The sequence below is a fragment of the Salvelinus alpinus genome, chromosome 10 (genome assembly GCF_045679555.1).
Source record: "Salvelinus alpinus chromosome 10, SLU_Salpinus.1, whole genome shotgun sequence".
In the NCBI taxonomy this organism is placed as follows: domain Eukaryota; kingdom Metazoa; phylum Chordata; class Actinopteri; order Salmoniformes; family Salmonidae; genus Salvelinus; species Salvelinus alpinus.
The window spans coordinates 52860054-52884281 of record NC_092095.1 but is presented as its reverse complement, the minus strand read 5'-3'; the positions used below and the strand labels follow the sequence as shown (position 1 = coordinate 52884281).

The following is a 24228-nucleotide window of genomic DNA, read 5'->3' as shown; positions in this document are numbered from 1 at the left end:
GAGTGTCTAAATTGCTTTGGTGATACGCGCACCTTCAATGGGCTATGTCGGAAGCGCGCTGTCCATGGTGTTGAAAGGGCCTCCTCGGGCGCGGTGCTCGCTCACTGGTGGTTTTGTGCGTGTTTTTTCCACCAACGCGCTCAGAGCTTCACCTGACAACGTAATCAACCAAGCAGGAGGGGGAAATCATTCCAGATAAACAGATACACATTTGGGCAGCATTTTTGTTTACCGGTCCATGGCCAACCCAGATTACAGGAATAATAGTAGCGCATTAACGATCAGTGGTAACGATGAGTGGGGCACTGTATTGTATATTAGGCTTAGGTTAGTTTCAGTGACACAACCATCTCCCCATCTGTCCCTTGTTGATTACAAATGGAATCTAGATGAAAGGCAGTTGTCAGAAACTCAATGCTGGTCATAAAATATTAACATTTGCACTTGACACAACCATCTCGTGCAGCCAAAGACAGATTCAGGATATGTATGTTAATTAGCTTGGTAGTGAAGTTCTTCCCACAAGGCTCTCTTCATACAGTAGACACATACGGTTTCTCTTAGCTCCCTGAGTCTGACAACTAAATGATAGAACTATACTGAACTATTCTGAACAAAAATATAAACGCAACAATTTAATTGATTTCACTGAGTTACAGTTCATATGAGGAAATCAGTCAATTTAATGAAATTAATTAGGCCCTATTCTATGGATTTCACATGACTGGGAAGACAGATATGCATCTGTTGGTCAGAAAAAAATGGGCCTCACAATGGGCCTCGGGATCTCGTCACGGTATTTTTGTGCATTCAAATTGCCATCGATAAAATGCAATTATGGTCCCTTATTCCTGCCCATACCATAACCCCACCGCCACCATGAGGCCCTCTGTTCACAACGTTGACATCAGCAAACCGCTCGCCCACACGCCATACACATGGTCTGCGGTTGTGAGCCTGGTTGGACTTACTGTCAAATTCTCTAAAATGACATAGGAGACAGTTTATGGTAGAGAAATGAACATTCAATTCTCTGGCAACAGCTCTGGTGGACATGCCTGCAGTAAACATGCCAATTGCATGCTACCTCAACTGCACATTTTGGAGTGGCCTTTTAACATCCCCCAGGACAAGGTGCACCTGTGTAATGATCATGCTGTTTAATCAGCTTCTTGATATGCCACACCTGTCAGGTGGATGGATTATCTTGGCAAAGGAGAAATGCTCACTAACAGGGATGTAAACAAATTTGTATACAACATTTTTGAGAAATAAGCTTTTTGTGCATATGGTAAAAAAATGCATGATAATCACTGTATTAGGTTGCACATCAAAATGTATTGAATCATCCCTGATTGGATGTATTAGATGATGTGTTGGATGAAACAACATATTACTTGATTACCTCAGTAGTCTATTTATAACACTTCTTAATAAATCACTATGAATGACTTCATTAGATGATTGCTCATGATTTGAAAGGTAGTGGCACCAGTTACACCATGGTATAATGCTAGTAATTAGTAATTGATACTTAGTGTATGTGTTGATACAGGGGGACACACATGACAGGCTCTAATTTGCAATATATCCTAAGTCATTAGCTTGGCTTTTATAACGTATAAAGCTTAAAGGAATAAACCGCTTTAAAATTATAGATTTTTTTATTTTTTTATTAGTCCACTGTTGATACAGTCCCATAATGTTTTGCATGTCAGCAATCACGTTTTCAAGATATAGAACTTTCAAAAAGCAAATTGTAATTTTCCACCATCATCATCATGATGATGTGGCAAGTGGCAATTTGCTTTGAGTTGGGAGTGCGCTCAGTGATGTGGGCTGGTGTGGATAAAATACCAGGACCAAATCTTTGTCCCATCCCGCCCCTTTTGCATGTAGAGGTTTTACAGTAATGTCTGAAGGTCAGATGTAATGTATTACAAATAGGTCCAAGTGTACTCTTTATTCTAGTTTTATTATGTATTATTGTCTCTTATTCATGTGGCTATGTAAACCACATATTTACTGTAGATATATGCTCCTTTTGAATGCTGTACAATGCCATAATATGCATTGTATATTCATAAACATGTATGAATATATTACATGCCTGTTATACAAGCCATATACTACAATGCTTTGCGCCTTGGGACATTGTATTCCCTGAGTTCAGAGCTCCAACATCACCTTACAGATTATGGATATTGATGCATCTCTCGGTTCATCTCACATGAGGGAAGTGGCTGCTTTTGTGTCCTTATTATGTCAGCTTCCTTTTGGGTTGTCAGGGGATCCTAGACAAAGTGGGTCAGAATATTATTCCTCAGCATGCCAAGATGATGCACCACCCAGTTTGGGAATCACACCACGGTACATCAGCATCAAACTCAGGAAGTAGCATTCCTCACGTGGCACTCCTCCAGTGCAGGCACGGGCACAGTGGAGGATTCAGAGGGATTGATTCACAGAGAACAGAGTTGAACCTCGGCTGCTTCTCTAGAGCTCTATGGGGCTAGGCTGGATGTGTTGGGCTATGTTTGATGACTGTCAGGGCATGTCCACTGGAAAGATGTAAGTCACGGGTTTATTTCAAGGTTGAAGGGTGTGAGAGTGTGAGTAACACTTGATGTTGCTAATTTTCTGAGTGGCATGGCCACCCACTGCCAGCTGTTGTAGCACATGGGAAAGTGTCACGTTCGTCAGACACGTACCTACACCAGTCTGTGTTTGTGTGTGTGTGTGAACTTGTTTTCCTATTTGTCCGGACCAGAATGTCCTGAAAAGACAGGAACTCAAGAACAATTCTGAAAAGTCAGGACATTTTGCATGTCCTGAAAAGTTATAATGCTATTTTAGGTTCAAGGGTTAGGTTTAGGGTTTGGGGTTACGGTTAGGGTTAGGTTTAGGGTTTGGGGTTAAGGTTAGAGTTATGTTTAGGGTTTGGTGTTAAGGTTAGATTTAGAGTTAGGGTAAGAGTTAGGATTATGATTTTTAATGGGAATACATATTTACTTCCCAAAAAGTTCTGACAAGTAACTAAAACATGGCTTTATATGTGTGTGTGTGTATGTGTGTGTGTGTGTGTGTGTGTGTTAGCGTGAGCGAGAGAGAGAGAGAAAGTGTGCGTGTGTGTTTGAGCATGGCATGTGAAGGTGTGTGAGTGTGTTTGAGCGTGGCATTTGAAGGTGTGTGTGAGTGTGTTTGAGCGTGGCATGTGAAGGTGTGTGTGAGTGTGTTTGAGTGTGGCATGTGAAGGTGTGTGTTTGCATAGAGTGGGTGGGTGGGTAAGAGGAGATCCTCACTCCAGTCTATCTTTTTGAAGTGTGAATTAACAACCCCGGCATTAGTCAGGCTGCTGTTGGAAATGATTGAAGAGGGACTTTGATTTCTGACAAAAACGCAGGTGCATCACTGTTAAATATAAATTGCCCTCAGACACGAATGGATTTAGAATGAATGCAGCTGCTCTTCTCTGAACATCCCTGTTCCTGGCGGCCAATTTCTTCAACGGAAATGCTTATCCCCTCCCAAAAGATGCATTTTAAACAATAGTTATACATTTTCATCTATGACAATAACTCTGGAGGGGGTAGCATTGCTGTAGTTCGGCACAATGCAAAGTTTGACCCCACGTTGAGTCTGAACCATTTTCATAATCACACCATCCAGATTCACAACGAAGGCAATCCAAGGTCGACACTCATTTTTCTTACTGAACGTTGGATGGCACTTATTCAGGGAGATGAACCTTGCTCACCCAGACACAATGCGAGACTGGCAGTACAGCACACCTACTACCCATTTACACTGGGTCAGATGTGACTGCACATCCTCCACATTTGCCCTCAGCAAATGTCTTTAGACAATCTCTTCAGAATGGAGATTCCAGTGCTGAAGCTGCATTGGCTGGATCACAATCAGATGGAATCGGTTTTAGATATTTCGGCAAGGTTGGCCGCAGAAGTGGTACAGCTTTACCTGGATTGTATAGACTGTTAGCTATTGGACGCTATTGCCATTGATTTTCTTGTGCTGTTTGCGGGGCTATCAGGCGTTAATATCCTTGACGATAGCTATGTATTCTTCCAGAGCCGTTATCCCCTGTTTTAATTGACATCATCAGAGACACAGAACCCAGTCTTCTATCGGAATGATTTTTGAACGGAGGGTCACAAAATTGGTCTGGACATTTCATCCACTCGGGTTTTAGTAGATGGACAACGGTCAGAGAGTGGTAAACTTGTAGAATCTTATAGGCTTCGCTTGGCTGCACTGGATAGTCTCAGTCCTCTCGCAAAATCCAGTTTTCTATTGAATTGATTTCAGAACAAGGGGCCCACAAAATTGGTCTAGTCGTTGTAGCTCCTTCAGGTGTAGTATATGGATAATGGTCGTAGATTAGTAGACTTTTAGAATACTATAGGCTTAGCTACACTAGGAACTCAGTCCTCTCAAGCTTCTCCACAGTGACACATTGATGCAACCTTCCAGCAGACAGGGAATGCCTGATACCCCTTTCTCTATTTTAAGCCCCCCGAAATTTAATTAGATTAGATCACCCACCGGAGAGGAGAGCCGAGATTCCCAGACAGACAGACTCAATTAAATGGAGCCCACATCTGATCAGGGGAGCACTCATCTCTGACTCCTCATTTAGTTCCACCATGGCCACCCCCACTTCCTGAATCAAGCAGGTGCCCAGAGAATCATGCAAGACTTTGATTGGTTTGATACGGGCACTGCTGAGGTGCAAGGGTGTGACTGGAAGTTATCCTTATGGATGTTCAACTTCTTAAGAGTGTCTTCCACCTTCCCATTGTTAGGGATTACTAGGGTGTTTAAGGGGGGAATACGAATGATTATTTACACAGTTGAAATGCAAAGGGCTTTGGAACCAGCTCAGTGTAATCCCCAGACTTTCTGTCAGAATCGACTGTGAAATATACAGTATAATACAAATGGAAGCCATCTGACGATTTTAATACACAACTAATCTTTATTCAGATTTTTTTTATGAAAGAGGGGATGTAATATGGAACTGAATATGCTTCAGGGTGGGTGGTGTGTGTGTGTGTGTGTGTGTGTGTGTGTGTGTGTGTGTGTGTGTGTGTGTGTGTGTGTGTGTGTGTGTGTGTGTGTGTGTGTGTGTGTGTGTGTGTGTGTGTGTGTGTGTGTGTGTGTGTGTGTGTGTGTGTGTATATAGGCTTTAATTTATTTTCATTCAATAACACACCCTGTAAGGACTTATCAGTCATGGTTGTCCATATTACTGCGATTTTACTGCTACTACATTCACCAAGAAAGCATTTTTTTTGTCATTCTGTAATTCATTTAGTGACCTAATGTTCCTGATGACACTGTGTGCGTAAAAAATGGCACCCTATTCCTCACATAGTGGGCCCTGGTCAAAAGTAGTGCGCACTGTATAGGGAATAGGGTGCCATTTGGGACACAGACCCTGGTGGGAGTTGAACTTCCCACTTTCAAAGAACTTTTGACTTTCAAAGTGCTTGACATTTTACGGATTGACCTGCCTTCATGTCTTAAAGTAATGATGGACTGTCGTTTCTCTTTGCTTATTTGAGCTGTTCTTGGACTTGGTCTTTTACCAAATAGGGCCATCTTCTGTATACCTCCCTAACTTGTCACAACACAACTGATTGGCTCAAATGCATTTAGAAGGAAATAAATTCCACAAATTAACTTTTAACAAGGCACACCTGTTAATTGAAATGCATTCCAGGTGACTACCTCATGAAGCTGGTTGAGAGAATGCCAAGCGTGTGCAAAGCTGTCATCAAGGCAAAGGGTGGCTACTTTGAAGAATATAACATCTATTTCGATTTTTGGTTACTACATGATTCCATATGTGTTATTTCATAGTTTTGATGTTCTCACTATTATTCTACAATGTAGAAAATAGTTAAAAAAATTAGTAGCTGTATCCAAACTTTTGACTGGTACTGTATATCAACCAACTTGTCCCACTTCTGGACCATACAAGATTGATGCTATAAATTACCCACAGACACATCGAGGAAACTCCTCACTGGTCATATCAAGCAACGGAGCATCCATATTGGATTCCCCTCCATCAGAAATGAACAGAGATCACTTGACCTAATGTCACCTGTTTCCCATCAGATAAAGTTCAGCCAACTCCTCCGGCTCTACAGTGATCAGGTTAGCAGGAGCCACAATGTTTCAGGCAGGACCTGAAACAGAACCAGACATCCTAATGAAGATAGGATCGCCAGAGGTGCACAAAAAAAGTTCCAAGTCTCTCTCATATAATGAGCTCTAGCCGTATGCCCCCTCCTATTCTGCTGAACTTAATACGGTTAGTGTGGGCCTCACAGGTCTCAACTCCAGTAAAGCAGGGCCTGGTGGATTGATAGGCTATTAACCCATTCCCTGTGCTGTCGTTAAAGGGACGCTCAACAATTTAGCCGGGGCATTCACAAACATTGGAACCCAGCAACAGATTAATTTGCTGTTGTTTTGTTCCGAAGCAGCCCCATATCCTCATGCCATTTGGTGAGTAATTGGTGAGATTAGATCATGGTGTCCCCAGTCTATCTATGTCTACTTTTCAAGAAAATGGCCTAATAAGTCTTGTTAGGGACCCTAACAAGACATGGGGAAGCAGATGAAAATCAATTCGATGGTTAGAGGCAACAGGAAATTATGTGGACTTGGGTCCCTAATTCAATCAATTGCAGATAAAGGAGAAAACACATTGCAGGTTCACTCAAAATGTTAGTTAGAGGCTGCGTTTTGACAGGCAGCCAAAACAGACCAATCAGATCAGCTCTGAAAAAGATCTGATATGATTAGCCAAATGACCAATTAGTGGAAAAACAATGAGAATTGGCCTGCCTGGGTAAATGCGGCCAGAGTGTTAATTGTGACAAAACCAACACACCACATATCAGGTCTTAGAGATCCTATATGGATTCTATATGTATTTTTCTGCAAATTAACTACAAAAACTACACCTGTCCTTACTGTGTTTACATTATGTATATACACATATCATTTATTTTCCACTATGTATGATTGATTGGGTCTCATTAAAATTTTCAAATGTACTTTTTAAAATTGTACGGCAATACTGTCACCAATACATACTTTGTGGTTATCAACTACAGCTCTCTCTGGCTAGTCTCTCTTTTGATAAGGACAAGTAGAGGATATTAGTTTCAGGTTGCAGCGGAGGCCAGGGACACAGCCACCTGAGATGTCTCACTTCCTGTTTTAATACAGTCTGTCCCCAAACTCCCAGAACACACTAGGTCATGTCTGTCTACCACCTCGCTTTTAATGACCTCTGTCTGTCTGGCAGAGTGAAGTAGAAGACAGTTAGACAGAGTGCAGTAAGGCTTGATCTAACCCCGACTGCATCCCATTTGGCACCCTGTTCCCTTTGTAGTGCACTACTTTTAACCAGAGCCCTATTTAAGGAATAGGGTGCAATTTGGGATGCAGACACTGTTAACACGACTCCTAAGACGGATGACAGATATCACCCGGCGCCCATTGAACTCGTCTGAAGATGTTTGTGTTTGGATTGTTGTTGTGAAAGATGAAATTAGCTTGTCACGATTCCGGCTGAAAGGAGATAGAGGGGAAGAGAGCGACTGGAGGCTGACGAGAGTGGCTTTACTGAGGGTATTGTGCTCATTTACCGGGCTAGAAATGCAGACCTTGGACAAGGTATGACGTCCGTCACGCTGCGCACCGAGGCACGAACCCAGGACATCTGCTTTGCTTGCACACGTGACCACCCCACCAAATCATCTTACCAGTCGGCACCACCGAACAGTTAATGATTCAGCAGCGCAAGTGGCGACACTTCAGGCTGAGGAGTACGTTTCACACATCCCCATGTGCTACAGAGACACTGGAGAGCCTGTCACATAGCTTCTTACCATCTCAAAATAGGAGTGCTGACCTAGGATCAGGATCCCACTGTCCATGTAATCATATTCAATGTAATCTAACAGTCAAAACTGATCCTAAATCAGCACTCCTACCCTGAAACACGCCAGCTCAGAAAAGATCAGACCAGACAACAGCAATGCAAAGGCAATAGAAAACATTTTAATACAATGTATGGGGAATTAAACTAGGAGAATTGAGCGGTCATGGTGAATGAGACCGGCGGGGCTGACGAGGGCAAATGTATTTCTCATCACGTTGACAGGTTAACTGTGTGTAAAAGATGCTCCTCCATTAAAACCCTCATGGGGGCATTTTACTCTGCAGATGGTTGTAATCATGCTTGCTTGATAAGGAAGGGGAGGCAGGGAGGGCGAAGTGTGTGTGTGTGTGTGTGTGTGTGTGTGTGTGTGTGTGTGTGTGTGTGTGTGTGTGTGTGTGTGTGTGTGTGTGTGTGTGTGTGTGTGTGTGTGTGTGTGTGTGTGTGTGTGTGTGTGTGTGTGTGTGTGTGTGGTGGGGTGTGGGCCGGCCTTGGTGCAAATAAATCTCTGATAACAGTAACAGTAAGTGGACAAACTCAAGTCAAAGCAGCGTAGAATAAACATATGTGGAAACTCTACAGAGGATTCGTGTGGGCAGTGCATTCACCTTCCCATATGTCATGATTATATTGAATTTGACAGTAAAACTACTGTACTACTACTTTGAATAATATTCCAATAGCGCCATTTTACTCCAATTAAAGCAGGGTTTCCCAAACTCGGTCCTGGGGCCCCTCCTGGGGACACGTTTTTTCCCCTAGCACTACACAATTGATTCAAAGCTTGATGATGAATTGGTTATTTGTGTAGTGCTAAGGCAAAAAACTAAACGTGCACCCAGGGGTGCCCAGGCCTGAATTTGGGAAACCCTGAATTAAAGTACTTTACCAATGACTTCAAAAAGTTGCTGCCATAAATGTACATTGTGTTATTTGATGATAGTGGCTAAAGTGGAACTTAATAATGTCCTATCAAATCAAATTGTATTTGTCACATGCGCCGAATACAACAGGTATAGATAGACCTTACAGTGAAATGTTTACGTACAAGCCCTTAACCAACAATGCAGTTAAGAATAAATAAGTGTTAAGAAAGTATTTACTAAATAAACTGAACTAAACAATAATTAAATAGCAATGCACATTTTTAAAAAGACAAGATGTACTCTGCTATTTTCTTGCGTCTGAATTCTACAAAACTGTCAAATATCTATTCGTCCATTACACCCTGTTGCAATTAAATACGTCTTTGTGCGGATCTTTCTGTCATAGTCTGATGTGAGTGTACTGCACCACCTCAACAGTTAATTGCCGAAGTTGCCAAACGCCTATGAAAGAGGCTAATGTGCAATGACAGAGGTGCACTTAGCCACACAAGCGTGAACCGCTAATTACAGCAACGCCTTGTGAGATTAGTTATAGAGAACAGGCTTTAAATTGTGAAATGTAGGGTTGGAATCGTGTATGGCATGTTATTCAATAGATTTGAGCCGTGTGGAAAACAGTTTCCTACATCTCCAGTGAAAGGTGACTGCCTGGAATGAAACTGGTGAACCAGTGAACCACTTCATGTATAGGCGTCACTTAAAGTGATAGTTCACCCCCAAAATCAATATGTGTCAGGTGCTTTCCTCCCTCAGACATGGTTGAAAGTCGACCAGAGTGAACAACAGATATGTAGGCATGTCCTTTTAAACACTTTTGACATGGCACCCTCGGCTTGGCAGTGTTGCTACACTTGGTTCTGGTTAAAATGTGCTTTTACAGTGATTTCTCTTTCTGTCTTTTACAGTTAAACCAACGCTTATCGACGTTGACATATACGTCAATAGCATCGGACCTGTATCATCAATAGACATGGTATGTGAATATTTCTCTCTCTCTCTCTCTCTCTCTCTCTCTCTCTCTCTCTCTCTCTCTCTCTCTCTCTCTCTCTCTCTCTCTCTCTCTCTCTCTCTCTCTCTCTCTCTCTCTCTCTCTCTCTCTCTCTCTCTCTCTCTCTCTCTCTCTCTCTCTCTCTCTCTCTCTCTCTCTCTCTCTCTCTCTCTCTCTCTCTCTCTCTCTCTCTCGCTTATCATGAACATAATTTGATTACTTTGTTTTTCTGTGCTGCTTGAATAAAGGTCAACTGTGGGCCAAGAGAGTTAAGGCAAGATACGTTCCATCATCTTTCATATCCCCAGTAAGCTGGGCTGCACAGACAGGAAAGCAGTTGTATCTGGTGGTGAAGTGGGATGTGTGGGTGTTGGAATGAGAAATAGAGCCTGTGGTCACAGTGCTCAGACAACTTGTTATACCGTAGTAACTGTATCGGTATGTAAATGCTCTGTATGTAAATGACTCAAATGTAAATGGCTCAAATGTACATGACTAAACTTTAAATGTTTTCTCAGTGTCGGGCCTTGCATTGTAATACTTAGTAGTGAGATCATAATGAATATTGAATACATATGATGGTGTAATAGAACTCTGGCTTCCACTGTAGTAAGAACAACCCTTAGTGTGTTATTCATGATATACATCGGGGTTCTTAACCCTTGTTGCTTATATACTTAATCAATCGTATATGTAATATCCCTATGTTTTGTAATCAACTTCATGCTGGTCTTGGGTTGTATAGTGTGCTGTTATTTTTCATTGTTGTGCAGTTCATTCAGAGCATACAGCCATTTTTTGTTTAGAATCAACGGCTACGCCTACTAGTGAGTCACCAGACCATCACATAACCGAATGAGGTTCACCCCACCTTGGATTTGTACCTGATTATTTCAGGTACACCGTGATTGGTGAGTCACACAGATCTCCACCGCGATGTAAACTTTGGCTAGACTATGATAGCCTATAGGAGCATCCAACACCCTCCCTTAGCCCCGCCCCTGTAACTGGTTGTCCTGGCAACATTACAAAATCCAGGAAGAAAAGAAAAACAACAGATTTCTTCAGCTCGGCTTGGCTGCAAACCCCCGTCACACTTCAGTGCACACCGAGCGTCACCCTGTGAACTGTGGAGTGATCTCCCATGCCTTGAATGTCCATTTAACGCATTTAGATCATCAGAACTCTGTTTCTGGAAGACAAAGCAGCAGGTCAAGTTGATGGGTTGTATGGAACAGGGCATCCATATTGATCATCTACTATAATTGTTACTTGTTCATATACAGTAGGGTTAGTAGTCAATGGACTCACCCAGTTATGATGTTCTATGGACATAGTTAGGGATCTAAGAGAATGATAATATACTTGTTATAATTTGGAACTTTGTGTGATACCCATCCGTACAATAATACAGTTGAAGTCGGAAGTTTACATACACTTAGGTTGGAGTCATTAAAACTCGTTTTTCAACCACTCCACAAATTTCTTGCTAACAAACTATAGTTTTGGCAAGTCGGTTAGGACATCTACTTTGTGCATGACACAAGTCATTTTCCAACAATTGTTTACAGACAGATTATTTCACTGTGTCAAAATTACAGTGCGTCAGAAGTTTACATACACTAAGTTGACTGTGCCTTTAAACACCTTGGAAAATTCCAGAAATGATGTCATGGCTTTAGAAGCTTCTGATAGGCTAATTGACATAATTTGAGTCAATTGGAGATCCACCTGTGGATGTATTTCAAGGCCTACCTTCAAACTCAGTGCCTCTTTGCTTGACATCATGGGAAAATCAAAAGAAATCAGCCAAGACCTCAGAAAAAAAATTGTAGACCTCCACAAGTCTGGCTCATCCTTGGGGGCAATTTCCAAACGCCTGAAGGTATCACGTTCATCTGTACAAACAATAGTACGGATGTATGAACACCATGGGACCACGCAGCCGCCCTACCGCTCAGGAAGGAGACGCGTTCTGTCTCCTAGAGATGAACATACTTTTGTGCGAAATGTGCAAATCAATCCCAGAACAACAGCAAAGGACCTTGTGAAGATGCTGGAGGAAACAGTTACAAAAGTATCTATATCCACAGTAAAACGAGTCCTATATCGACATAACCTGAAAGGCCGCTCAGCAAGGAAGAAGCCACTGCTCCAAAACCGGCATAAAAAAAGCCAGACTACGGTTTGCAACTGCACATGGGGATAAAGATTGTACTTTTTGGAGAAATGTTCTCTGGTCTGATGAAACAAAAATACAACTGTTTGGCCATAATGACCATCGTTATGTTTGGAGGAAAAAGGGGGAGGCTTGTAAGCCGAAGAACAGCATCCCAACCGTGAAGCACGGGGGTGGCAGCATCATGTTGTGGGGGTGCTTTGCTGCAGGAGGGACTGGTGCACTTCACAAAATAGATGGCATCACGAGGTAAAAAAATTATGAGGATATATTGAAGCAACATCTCAAGACATCAGTCAGGAAGTTAAAGCTTGGTTGCAAATGGGTCTTCCAAATGGACAATGACCCCAAGCATACTTCCAAAGTTGTGGCAAAATGGCTTAAGAACAACAAAGTCAAGGTATTGGAGTGGCCATCACAAATTCCTGACCTCAATCCTATAGAAAATGTTTGGGCAGAACTGAAAAAGCGTGTGCGAGCAAGGAGGCCTACAAACCTGACTCAGTTACACCAGCTACCCGAAACGTTTGACCCAAGTTAAACAATTTAAAGACAATGCTACCAAATACTAATTGAGTGTATGTAAACTTCTGACCCTCTGGGAATGAGATGAAAGAAATAAAAGCTGAAATAAATCATTCTCTCTACTATTATTCTGACATTTCCCATTCTTAAAATAAAGTGTTGATCCTAACTGACCTAAAACAGTGCATTTTTCCTTGGATTAAATGTCAGGAATTGTGAAAAACTGAGTTTAAATGTATTTGGCTAAGGTGTATATAAACTTCCGACTTCAACTGTATGTATTGGGTTTATATAGCCAATGAAGGCTACTCACTCAGACATGATAATCTATGTTCCTGGCATCTATGTTCCTAATCTATGTTCCTGGCTATTGTAATTGTTTCTGTTTAAACCATATATACAGAAAAGCCTAGTATGTAGTCACCCAGACCTGATGTTATATCGGCATTGTTAGCGATCTAAAGAGAAGGAGAGTCTTTTTTGCCATAGGGGAATGGTTCGAGTTTATTTACACCGACGGGACCGAGTCCTCGGATGAGTCAACGTCACTGAAGAAGATATTAATCTAGGACAGAGTGTGATGGGAGCATGTCCGATTAAGTACCATTAACTCAGAGCGCAGTGGTCATAGTTGCTGGTGCTATGCAGAAAAGATAGCACGTTGAATTAGTTGACCAAAAGAGGACACTATGCCAGAGTAATCTCGGGCCTACAGTCCATCAGTTAAAGATAATGACTCTCTCTCCATGAGATCTCGCAACGCTACAGTTCCTCCCGTGGTGCCATTGAAAAATGATGGATATATGATGTTATTTGGTGCATTTTCACTGAGTGAAAACAGATTGTGTTAATATGAGGAATCAATATTCTTCCACAGGGCATGGTTATTTTTATGTTCCACAGGATTAGTGCCAATAAAGACAGAAATAAGATCTTCAGAACCTGTCTGGTTGTTTTCTCTCCTCAGAATGAAAATAGATTGATTGAGTCGGCCTAAATGTCTAGCCCAGATAACAACGGGTTACATAATGTTAACCAGTGAGGAGCCACCCCACAGAGAGGAAGAGAGATGTTTGACAACGCCATGTTTAAAATGGAGTACATCTAAGATGTGACACCAGGTCTCAGGGGAACAACAGTGGATCAGTGGGTAGTGTTTACTCGACCAACAGAGAACTCATTCTATTAAGCAGTCTGTCTAAACTTCAGTTTCTGATAGATCTCTAAAGGATTGCACCATGACATCTGACAGCTGTCTCAATATCCATATGATACCACTTATATTGACATTTTAGTAATTTAGCAGACGCTCTTATCCAGAGTGATTTACAGTAGCATAAGGGTTAAGTGCTTTGCTCAAGGGCATAGACAGAGTTTTCACCTAATCGGCTTTGGGATTCAAACCAGCGACCTTTCAATTACTGGCCCAATGGTTTTAACTAACTAATATTCTTAACTAACTAATATTCATAATTTGGTGTGTATTCTATGTGGTGTGCTAGTAGGAACATTAGACTTTGTCTACCCTCCTCCAGATTCCAATAGATCGTTAATAGATTATATGGGACTATAGTATTATATGAAGGCTACAGGCCCAGATCATATCTCTCCTTTCTAATAATTGGTGACATCATACCTCCGTCATCATAGAGCAATGAGCATAGGAAATATTTTGTGTGTTGGATTCCATTAGCTTTGGTATCCAATATCCATACACATACAGTTTGACAGATGTCAACTAGGATTTACAGTTACAATTAGTGTAAAAAAATATATACATATTATTTTTATCGTTAGCCAACACAGGAACTCAATGGCTCCCTTGGACTAATCCAATACCATCCCTATAGTACATATCAGAAAATATTTTTTTTAGACATTTCAACATTTTCTCATTTTCTTCGTTTCAACAATTGTTTTCACAGATTCTCCAAGTATCCACACATTCTGAGTTTCTGGATTGTAGATTTCAGCCACAATGACACCTGTTTAATGACACTGGTTTCTTGGTGTACTCGTTGAATTATTGACACATTTTGTTTGAAGGGACATCTTCACAATTCTCTGCGAAAGGAATTGCTATTTTTAGGCTATATCTGGGAGGCTCACTCTGTGTCCAAGGCAACGGGGCTACCCATAGCAGAAGCCACAGCCAGCCATACACAACATGCAAAAGTTCAAAGCTCTCTACAAGCAAGCTGCCCATTGTTGGCCAACCTTTTACACTGACCTTTTGGTCCCTCTCTCACTGTAAGCCTTTCTATAAAAATACAGAAAATGATTTAAAAAAAGTTTGGCTTGACAATGACAGCAATGGAGTTGGCAAGGTCAAACAGATCTGGGACCAGGCTAAATAAACAATGCAGAATATAAATATGTGTGGAAGCAAGTGTAATGAATCATACACACGGCTGTGAGTACTTCTAATGGGTTGATATTGTGGATTTACAGATCGTGGCATTGTACTGTAATGCTGTAAGTCCTCAGAGCATCTTTTTTTCCTCACTTGACCTTTCATAATGTGGCATTTGATATGCTCATTTTACTGCCTGCTGTTGGACTCTAAATTCATGAGGGGCGCTTAGTGTTTGCCTGGAAGTTGCGCTGTGGGAGTAATTCTTAGCCTTGTAACGACGGACGGAGAGGCCAAGACACATTCACAAGTTACCTCTTTTTTTTACATGTTTAATTTGAACTCACGTTCATCGTGGTAAGACTGTTGCTTTGCCTTTTTCTCGTCTTGTAGCATCAGTCATTAAAAGCGTGGGTGTGAGCTTTCGTAACGATTTCCATAATCGCTAATGACACAGAACGAGTAAAGAGGATGTGGTTTTTTCCATCCCTACATTGATAAGCTGTATGAGCACAGCGTGTATTTTATAACCAAATATTAATCGCCAGAGTGATGATTTGAACAGTAGTAATCATATCCCATTCATATCCCGCTGCTTATGGCCCTCATCTGAGGTAGATAGTAAGGCTTTTTCAAAATTCTTTACATTTAGTGTAGAGATGGAATAGACTCCAGGGTAGACTTAATTTGGAAAACGTAGTCCCCTACAGGTGTGTTAAGACCTTAATTAGAGACCTAGGCTACTCATGATGAGTGAATAGTGCACATGCCTGGTTTGATTAGCTCTTCCCTAATGTGTGCATTTTGTACTGGGATCCTAGGGACTTCCAACTCTGACATCACCACTTTGATGTAGAAATGTAAAATGGTTAAGGTTAGGGTTCGGGTAATGCTAGGGGTTAAGGTTAGGGTAGGGACGTCCCAAGGATTCCGGATAGCACTAACCCTTGCAAAAGAGACTTAGATCTCAGTGCGACTTCGCTGTGTACATAAAGGTTAAAGAAATAAAACATATAAAAGACACCCTGAATTCCTGTCTGATGACATCGTAGCCAACTCTACACACCCTCATGATGTAAGGAAGCCAGGTCATTTTCGTGACTATGAAAATGTCATTGCAGTCTTAAGGTTGTAATGAATTTACTGAAGTGAAACTAATTGTGATGCTTCTGAGGGAAATATCTATTCATATTTATACAGTTTATTGACCTCCATCTTACATTTAAAGGGTATTACAGGACTACACAGAGGCTGTTAGAGGGGGAGAGAGCAGAATAAATGCATACTTGGTGTTTGTTTTTTTTAGATTTCCTTAGAGATGAATCACTGATTTCATATCACATTCATCTTCATAACGTAGCTAGTGAGAAACTCATGGGTGAAATAACATAGTTAAAATGTTATATCAGCATTATTAATTCAAATGTAGTCATCAGTAGGTAAATGATCTACCTTATCTGTGATACTAGTTTGTCTGATCGAGCCGTTTCACTATATTTCTCATACATTAATGTATGCCTTTTAACAGATGCTGTTATCCAAAGCAACTTGCAGTCATGCATGCATACATTTTTCTTAGGGTTGCCCCAGCGGGAATCAAACCCATAAACCTGTGCTATGCTCTACCAACTGAGCCAAACAGGACCTTATATATTACAGTGGCTATTGCCTGGGAAGCTTGAGGAATAGACTCTTTAGACTGACGTGTTGTGTGATTGACTGTTCTTTTACTCCTTAAGGTCATGGTAACAGCTACAGTCGTGCTGCTCCCATCACACTCTAATTAGGGCTGTATTAAAGTCAGGTCCCATGTGTCTGTAAAAGTTTCCAAAAAGGTCACCCGTCAGAATCAAGATGCGGTTTCTGGGGGACGTCAACATAAGGGATTAGGAAAAGAGAAATGCTTCTATTTTTCAGCACTTTTAAATGTTAAGGCAATTTATAATTTATGCTTGTCTTATCATATAATCATTTATGGTATGTTTTGTCTAAGAGAATAAAGGTCTTGTCTCGTCCTGTCTCTATGTTCGGGTAGACCATCAACACAGCCGATCTGCAGCTTCACTCAATAAAAAAAAAATGAACATCTTAAAGTTAAATATATAGCATGAATGTGGATTTTAGATAATTTTTTCCCCCCAGAGTTGGGACCAAAATGTATCATAAAAGATGTAATAATATATGAAATATGTATAATAGGCCTCCCGCGTGGCGCAGTGGCCTAGGGCACTGCATCGCAGCGCTAGCTGTGCCACCAGATACTCTGGGTTCGCGCCCAGGCTCTGTCGCAGCCGGCCGCGACCGGGAGGTCCGTGGGGCGACGCACAATTGGCCTAGCGTCGTCCAGGTTAGGGAGGGTTTGGTCGGTAGGGATATCCTTGTCTCATCGTGCACCAGCGACCCCTGTGGCGGGCCGGGCGCAGTGCGCACTAACCAAGGTCGCCAGGTGCACGGTGTTTCCTCCGACACATTGGTGCGGCTGGCTTCCGGGTTGGATGCGCGCTGTGTTAAGAAGCAGTGCGGCTTGGTTGGGTTGTGTTTCGGAGGACGCATGGCTTTCGACCTTCGTCTCTTCCGAGCCCGTACGGGAGTCGTAGCGATGAGACAAGATAGTAATTACTAACAATTGGATACCACGAAATTGGGGAGAAAAATATATGTAGGTTAAAGGTAAGTTTCTTCTGTTTTGTTACAGGAATACGAAATTGACATCATTTTTGCACAGACGTGGATCGACAGCCGTCTGCAATACAACAGCACTATGAAGATCCTGACTCTCAACAGCAACATGGTGGGAATGATCTGGGTCCCTGACACCATCTTCAGAAACTCCAAGAACGCAGACTCTCATTGGATTACGATGCCCAATCAGCTTCTGCGTATCTGGAACGATGGGAAGATACTATACACGCTGAGGTAAAATAAATGGCTTTTCTTTATCAGATATCACAGACATTGTTGTTTTGAACAGCCACCTATCGTTCCATCTTTGTTCAGAATTTACATCTTAGCAAACATTGGGTTTTCCCTTTCAAGGAAAGACAAATAGACAATATAAATGAAAATAGTGTCATTACTACCCATCTTTGTACTGAAGATCACATCTAGAATATTCTAACTTCCTCAGAACTCAGGTAGAGTTCAACACAGTGTAAGAAGGTGGCACAAACACGCTGACATCTGTGCCACATACTGATGCTACACCAATAACCAAAAATAAAAATCAGTCTACTCTATGATAAGACTAACATTGTTTTGTATCTTTCATCACTGCTCTGCTAAGTGGTTTAGCACACTTGGTACATTCGCTTTGCACACTGTAGTACACTGTCTTCGGGAGATAATGCTTTTTAGGGCGTAAATGTCATCCTTTCAGTCCTTTTCAACCGTGGATTCACCTCCGCTGAGAAAAAGAGAGACATCACCCTGCTGTTTGCATAACTGACTGAGGTATTCCCTTGGCAACAGGCAAAGCACAGGACAAAGGAAAAGAATGTGTGGGCAGGTTAATTATTGTCAGGACTGACCTGGCTTGCTCCACAAGGCGGAATCATACAAGATCCGACATTATCAGCCATTCTCAGTGAGCTTTATCGGTTAGTGTATTATCTTTGAGCATTATTGTTTAGCATTATACAGTATATGGGCATTATCACTGAAATTATTGTTGAGCATTATCACTGAGCATTGTTAGTTAGCATCATATAATGCCCATAATGTCTATACACACACCATCATATACATATATATTTATATTCCGGACTCTGACATTGCTCATTCTAATATTTCTATATTTCTTAATTCCTTTCTTTTGATTTTTTTTAGATGTGTGTATTGTTTTGTATTGTTAGATACTACTGCACTGTTGGAGTTAGGAACATAAGCATTTTTCTACACCCACAACATCTGCCAAATATGTGTACGTGACCAATAAAATGTGATTTGATTTATCGGTGATGCCTATTGTTGCGCATTATAATTGAGCATTGTCAGTGAGCAATATCAGTTTGCATTATCAATGAGCATTTTCAGTAAGCATTCAGTTAGCGTTATTCATCAGCGTTATCATTGAGCAGATCTATAAATCTTCTTGAGTGGCATCCTGGTCTGATTAAAACAATGGAGTGAATCTAAGCTCCCATTTAATTCCCCTTCACTGTGAACTTCAGTCAAGCCAACGTAAACAAGAGTGACATTTTATCAGGGAGACAAGAGGAAGAGGAGGAGGAGGAGAAGAAGAGAAAGAAAAGAGGAGACGAATAGGGTGAAATTCGGTCCGATGACCTACATAACTCTGGGACGAGAGCATTTCTAAATCCGCTCATTTTTCTTAACTAGTCTGTCGGAGTTTGTTACTCAAGGAAAATACCAATTTGCAGGGCTCACCAGACTCGGAGGCGACCGGCCGGCCGGCCGACGTGCAATCTCCAGCCCCCTGGCACTGGCAGTCATGTCAGGATAATAGGTGGCCCATTAGGTCTCTCACAGGCATGCAACAAGGTGCCAGTTTGTTAACCCCGCAATCGCTCATTCTTTTCACACCAACAGAAAAATGGAAACAGCATAGCAGCGAAATTCAGCATTATGGCTATCTGTCGCTTTCTCAGCATGTGCAGAATGTGAGAACAACATCAAGAGCCAGCCTTCCCTTATTTCACACCCTATGCTGTCTTCATCAATAAATTACACGTTCACATCACCAGTGGTGTATGTGTTTAGCGCAGTGGTGGTTGTTGTAGCACTGCTCTCTCGGAGCAGAGGTGAACTCTATGTGAGAAACGATGGCAATGCTCACTCACGGCCTCTCTCTGACTCGTGCTGTAGGTTGACCATCAATGCAGAGTGCCAGCTGCAGCTCCACAACTTCCCTATGGATGAGCACTCCTGTCCCCTGGTCTTCTCTAGCTGTGAGTATTGTACGGCCAGGCAATAATGTCACCCATTCATATGTCATATATTTTGTATAAACATATAATAAAATAAATGGGGAAATCATATTTCTTAATATATGAACAATACATCAGGAAACATCATGTTTCATGTTGATGTACGAAAAATACATGAGAAGAAGTAATATATTTCATATAGATTGAATAATTGACGCCGCCACATACAATTTAAGAAAGTAATCTAGGGTAACAGAATAAAGCTTGAAAGATTATTTCTGTTGCGATCCTTTTGAAGAGGGAATGGGGGTGTGGGGGTGCAGCAAGGTTAGGCAGCAATGGTCGCGGCAACGAACAATGACAGACAAAATTGTTGTTTCATAAATTAGTACAGTTCCATTTCCTACTTAACATCTCTGGACAGGTATATCTCCCTTGTCTCACATACTCCTAATATATACACAACAATCAACGTCTTATATATGCACAAGACAATCACAGTATGCTACACAATAGACACCAAAAGCCAGACCATAATATCACAGGCATTTCCTTCTCCCCCACGTACTGTAGTCTTACAACTCACTTTTATATAAACGATGGAGGTACCTGCAATGAACGCCGTTGGTCACTACAGGTCCATTGCACTAGATCCAAACGATACCGTGTGTATTCTGTCACAGTATGAGGTCGATGCACATGGAACTGTTTTGAGTAGGAGGCTTGTTGGGCAGATTCACTGAAAGGTATATAGGTGTGTAGCCTGAAAGAGAAGGATTGTCTGCAGCTTTTCATGAGAATGCGTGAGTCACCAATGTGAAAGCTTGGTGCAAAGCTACTCTGTACCTCTATACCGTTCGTTAAAGCCATATTGAAAACCAGGCTTTCTGGGCAGTCCATTAACAACACAACAACAGCACATCACCTGCAATAAAATGGGACAAAATTCAGTACAGGCAGAATGGCAAGTGAACATAGAGCATGATTGTTAAGTGAAGTAGAACACTGAATTTCTACCCTTATTAAGGATTGGTGGGAACAGGATGTGAAGGCCATGCACGCTGGAGCTAATGGATTTCCAGCTGTTTCCCAGATAAAGACCTTGATCTTACTTCTATTCAGTCTACAATAAATCACCCGCCCCCCCGTGTACGTATGCCCCCTCCATTTCCCCACCCTTCCAATGCAACACCATTGCTTCTCCATCCACAGCCTATGTACTCTATGTACATCCATACAGTAAGTCCTCCTCAAATGTCACCTTCAGAAAATAGTCCTATCATATTATTATGGTTTGACTGTTTTTGTTGTTGTTGGAAGTAAACATCTTGGTCTGATTGCCCAGACACAGATTGAGCGTAGTCCTGGTTTAAAAAGCATGCTCAATAGAGAATAGGCTTAATCTCTGTCCTGGAAACAGGGGGTCTGAAGAGTTAACTTAAGGAAAACGGGAAAACTCAATCCAGTCCTCCACACCACCCACCCACTGGCTTGACAGAGCCAACAGACACATCCTCGCTGTTTGATATTTTCACTTACCCCAGGGAAAAGAACATTGGACATGTGGCGTGCTGTGTTCCCATGGCGATAATGGCTGCAGGTAGCCTAGCGGTTAGAATGTTGTGCCAGCAATCGAAAGTTGCTGGTTTGAATACCCGAGCCGACAAAGTGAACGATCTGCCGATGCGTCCTTGAGCAAAGCACATAATTTGTTCTAAGGGCACTATACTGCTATGGCTGACCCTGTAAAACAACACATTTCACTCACAGGAGTTTGGTGGCATCTTAATTGGGGAGGACAGGCTCGTGGTAATGGCTGGAGTGGAATAAGTGGAATGGTATCAAAACACATGGTTTCTATGTATTTGATGCCATTACATTCATGCTGTTCCAGCCATTATTATGAGCAGTCCTCCCCTCAGTGGCCTCCACTGATTTCACTGCACCTTTTATTAGTTAATCAATGTGGACTTTCTCACCTTTCAGATCTTTAAACGGATAGTTATGAAATTAGATATTTGCTTCCTTACCCTGTAAGCAGCCTAGAAATGACAGCAATCCATGCTTTGGTTGACCTTTCCTGGCACTGTTTCCAAATGTTCATGTTTTAGCATTTGTGACACAAATCCCATTCAAGTCACGGGACCGATTTTACACATTTTTGTACATCGTCCAAATCATCCCAAAGTATCTTAAATGTATTGTGAAGCTCAACAAAGTCACTTATAGATGATTTGAACATGAGTCGTGAAAAATGCTAATATCGGTCCCATGACTTGAAAGGGATTTGTGCCACAAATGCTAAAACGTTAGCATTTGGAAACTGTGCCAGGGAAACTAAACCAAAGCATGGATTGATATCATACCTTGTCCATATACTGCTTACAGGGTAAGGAAACCAATGTCATTTTGTCATTTGGGAGGAAGCGCATCGTGCCTCAATCTAACGAGAAAAAGAGAATTACAGATAAGAGATGAGTCATTTCTGTCCATTGAAGTGTTTCTATACGACCAAACCTAGAGCACAGTGGATATAGGCTGCTATACAAGGATTCATAGACATCTGGCCCTTTTACATTCTCTTTGCTTTGACCCAAGCTATTATCTGTGCAGAGGAGGAGAGAGGAGTTTGGCTGGGCTGTCTACCATGGCGCGTTTCTATGTAACCTACAGTACAGAGTAGGATATGTCAATAACTGACATTTACCAGTGAAGAGTCAATCCTACAGTGCACTGACTGTACTCCTATCATCTTAATGGAGATGGGAGAGTATGTGGTTTCAGTTGTGTATTGGGTATAGTTGTTGTGGGCACATTAAGGAGTGCGCCTAGACGCTCCCATATATAGCGTGCCCGCCCCAGAGGTGTAAAAGTTCAGTCACCTGCCAACATGGCGCTCATGTTTATTGCCTGCACCATGGAGTAAATAGCCTAAACTTGCCTTTCCGAACTAGAATGTTTGAAGAGGATTCGTGAGTAAACATAAAATGGGCTCCCGAGTGGCGCAGCGGTCTAAGGCACTGCATGTCAGTGCTAGAGGCGTCACTACAGACTCTGGTTTGATTCCAGGCTGTATCACAACCGGCCGTGATTGGTAGTCTCATAGGGGGGTGCACAATTGGCCCAGCGTCGTCCAGGTTAGAGTTTGGCCGGGGTAGGCCGTCATTGTAAATAAGATTTTTTTTTTAACTGACTTGCCTAGCTGAATAAAGGATAAATAAAAGTGGATTTTCCTTTTCTGACGTGATCATGGCTTTTTATGGGAAGATTAAGGAGTTTGCTGATGAAAAGCATAGCTCTTGGGAGGAGTATGTTGAAAGGCTGGAATGTTTTTGTTGTTGCTAATGACATTGAAAATGACTAAAATAATTGCACTGTGCTGCTCTGTGTGTGCGGAGCGGTGACTTATTCTACACTGAACAAAAATGCATCATATATACAAAAGTATATATTTGAGCCACACCCGTTGCTGACAGGTGTATAAAATCGAGCACACAGCCATGCAATCTCCATAGACAAACACTGGCAGTAGAATGGCCCGTACTGAAGAGCTCAGTGACTTTCAACATGGCAATGTCATAGGATGCCACCTTTCCAACAAGCCCTACTAGAGCTGCCCCGGTCAACTGTAAGAGCTGTTATTGTGAAGTGGAATAGTCTAGGATCAACAATGGCTCAGTCGCAAAAGAGTAGGCCACACAAGCTCACAGAACGGGACCGGCGAGTGCTGAAGCGCGTAGTGTATAAAAATCTTCGGTTGCAACACACTACTAAGTTCCAAACTGCCTCTGGAAGCAACCTCAGCACCAGAACTGTTTGTCAGGGGCTTCATGAAATGGGTTTCCATGTCCGAGCAGCTGCACACAAGCCCAAGATCAACATGCACAATGCCATGTGTTGGCTGGAGTGGTGTAAAGCTCGCCGCCATTGGACTCTGGAGTGATTAATCATGCTTCACCATCTGGCATTCCGAAAGATGAATCTGGGTTTGGTAGATGCCAAGAGAACAGTTTGGGGAAGGCCCTTTCCTGTTTCAGCATGGCAATGCCCCCGTGCACAAAGTGAGGTCCATACAGAAAGGGTTTGTCGAAATCATTGTGGAAGAACTTGACTGGCCTGCACAGAGCCCTGACCTCAACCCCATCAAACACCTTTGGGACGAATTCGAACGCCGACTGCGATCCAGGCCTAATCGCCCAACATCAGTGTTTGACCTCACTAATGCTCTTGTGGCTGAATTGAAGCAATTCCTCGCAGCAATGTTCCAACATCTAGTGGAAAGCCTTTCCAGAAGAGTGGAGGCTGTTATAGCAGCAAAGGGGGAACCAACTCCATATTAATGCCCATGATTTTGGAATGAGAGGTTTGACGAGCAGGTGTCCACATACTTTTGGTCATGTACTGTATAAACTCAGCATTGGTTTCATGT

At 42.1% G+C, this 24228-nt stretch overlaps 1 protein-coding gene across 2 annotated transcripts in view; it reads left to right on the top strand.

The window, feature by feature from the left end:
• The window catches only part of LOC139532235 (gamma-aminobutyric acid receptor subunit gamma-3-like), a 40805-nt gene that overhangs the window by 1618 nt on the left and 14959 nt on the right, over positions 1–24228 (top strand). For both annotated transcript variants that reach the window (XM_071329608.1, XM_071329609.1), the window contains exons 3-5: positions 9774–9841; positions 17609–17829; positions 19738–19820. In XM_071329608.1, the coding sequence (XP_071185709.1) occupies positions 9774–9841; positions 17609–17829; positions 19738–19820 (372 nt within the window). The remainder of the gene's footprint in view (positions 1–9773; positions 9842–17608; positions 17830–19737; positions 19821–24228) is intronic.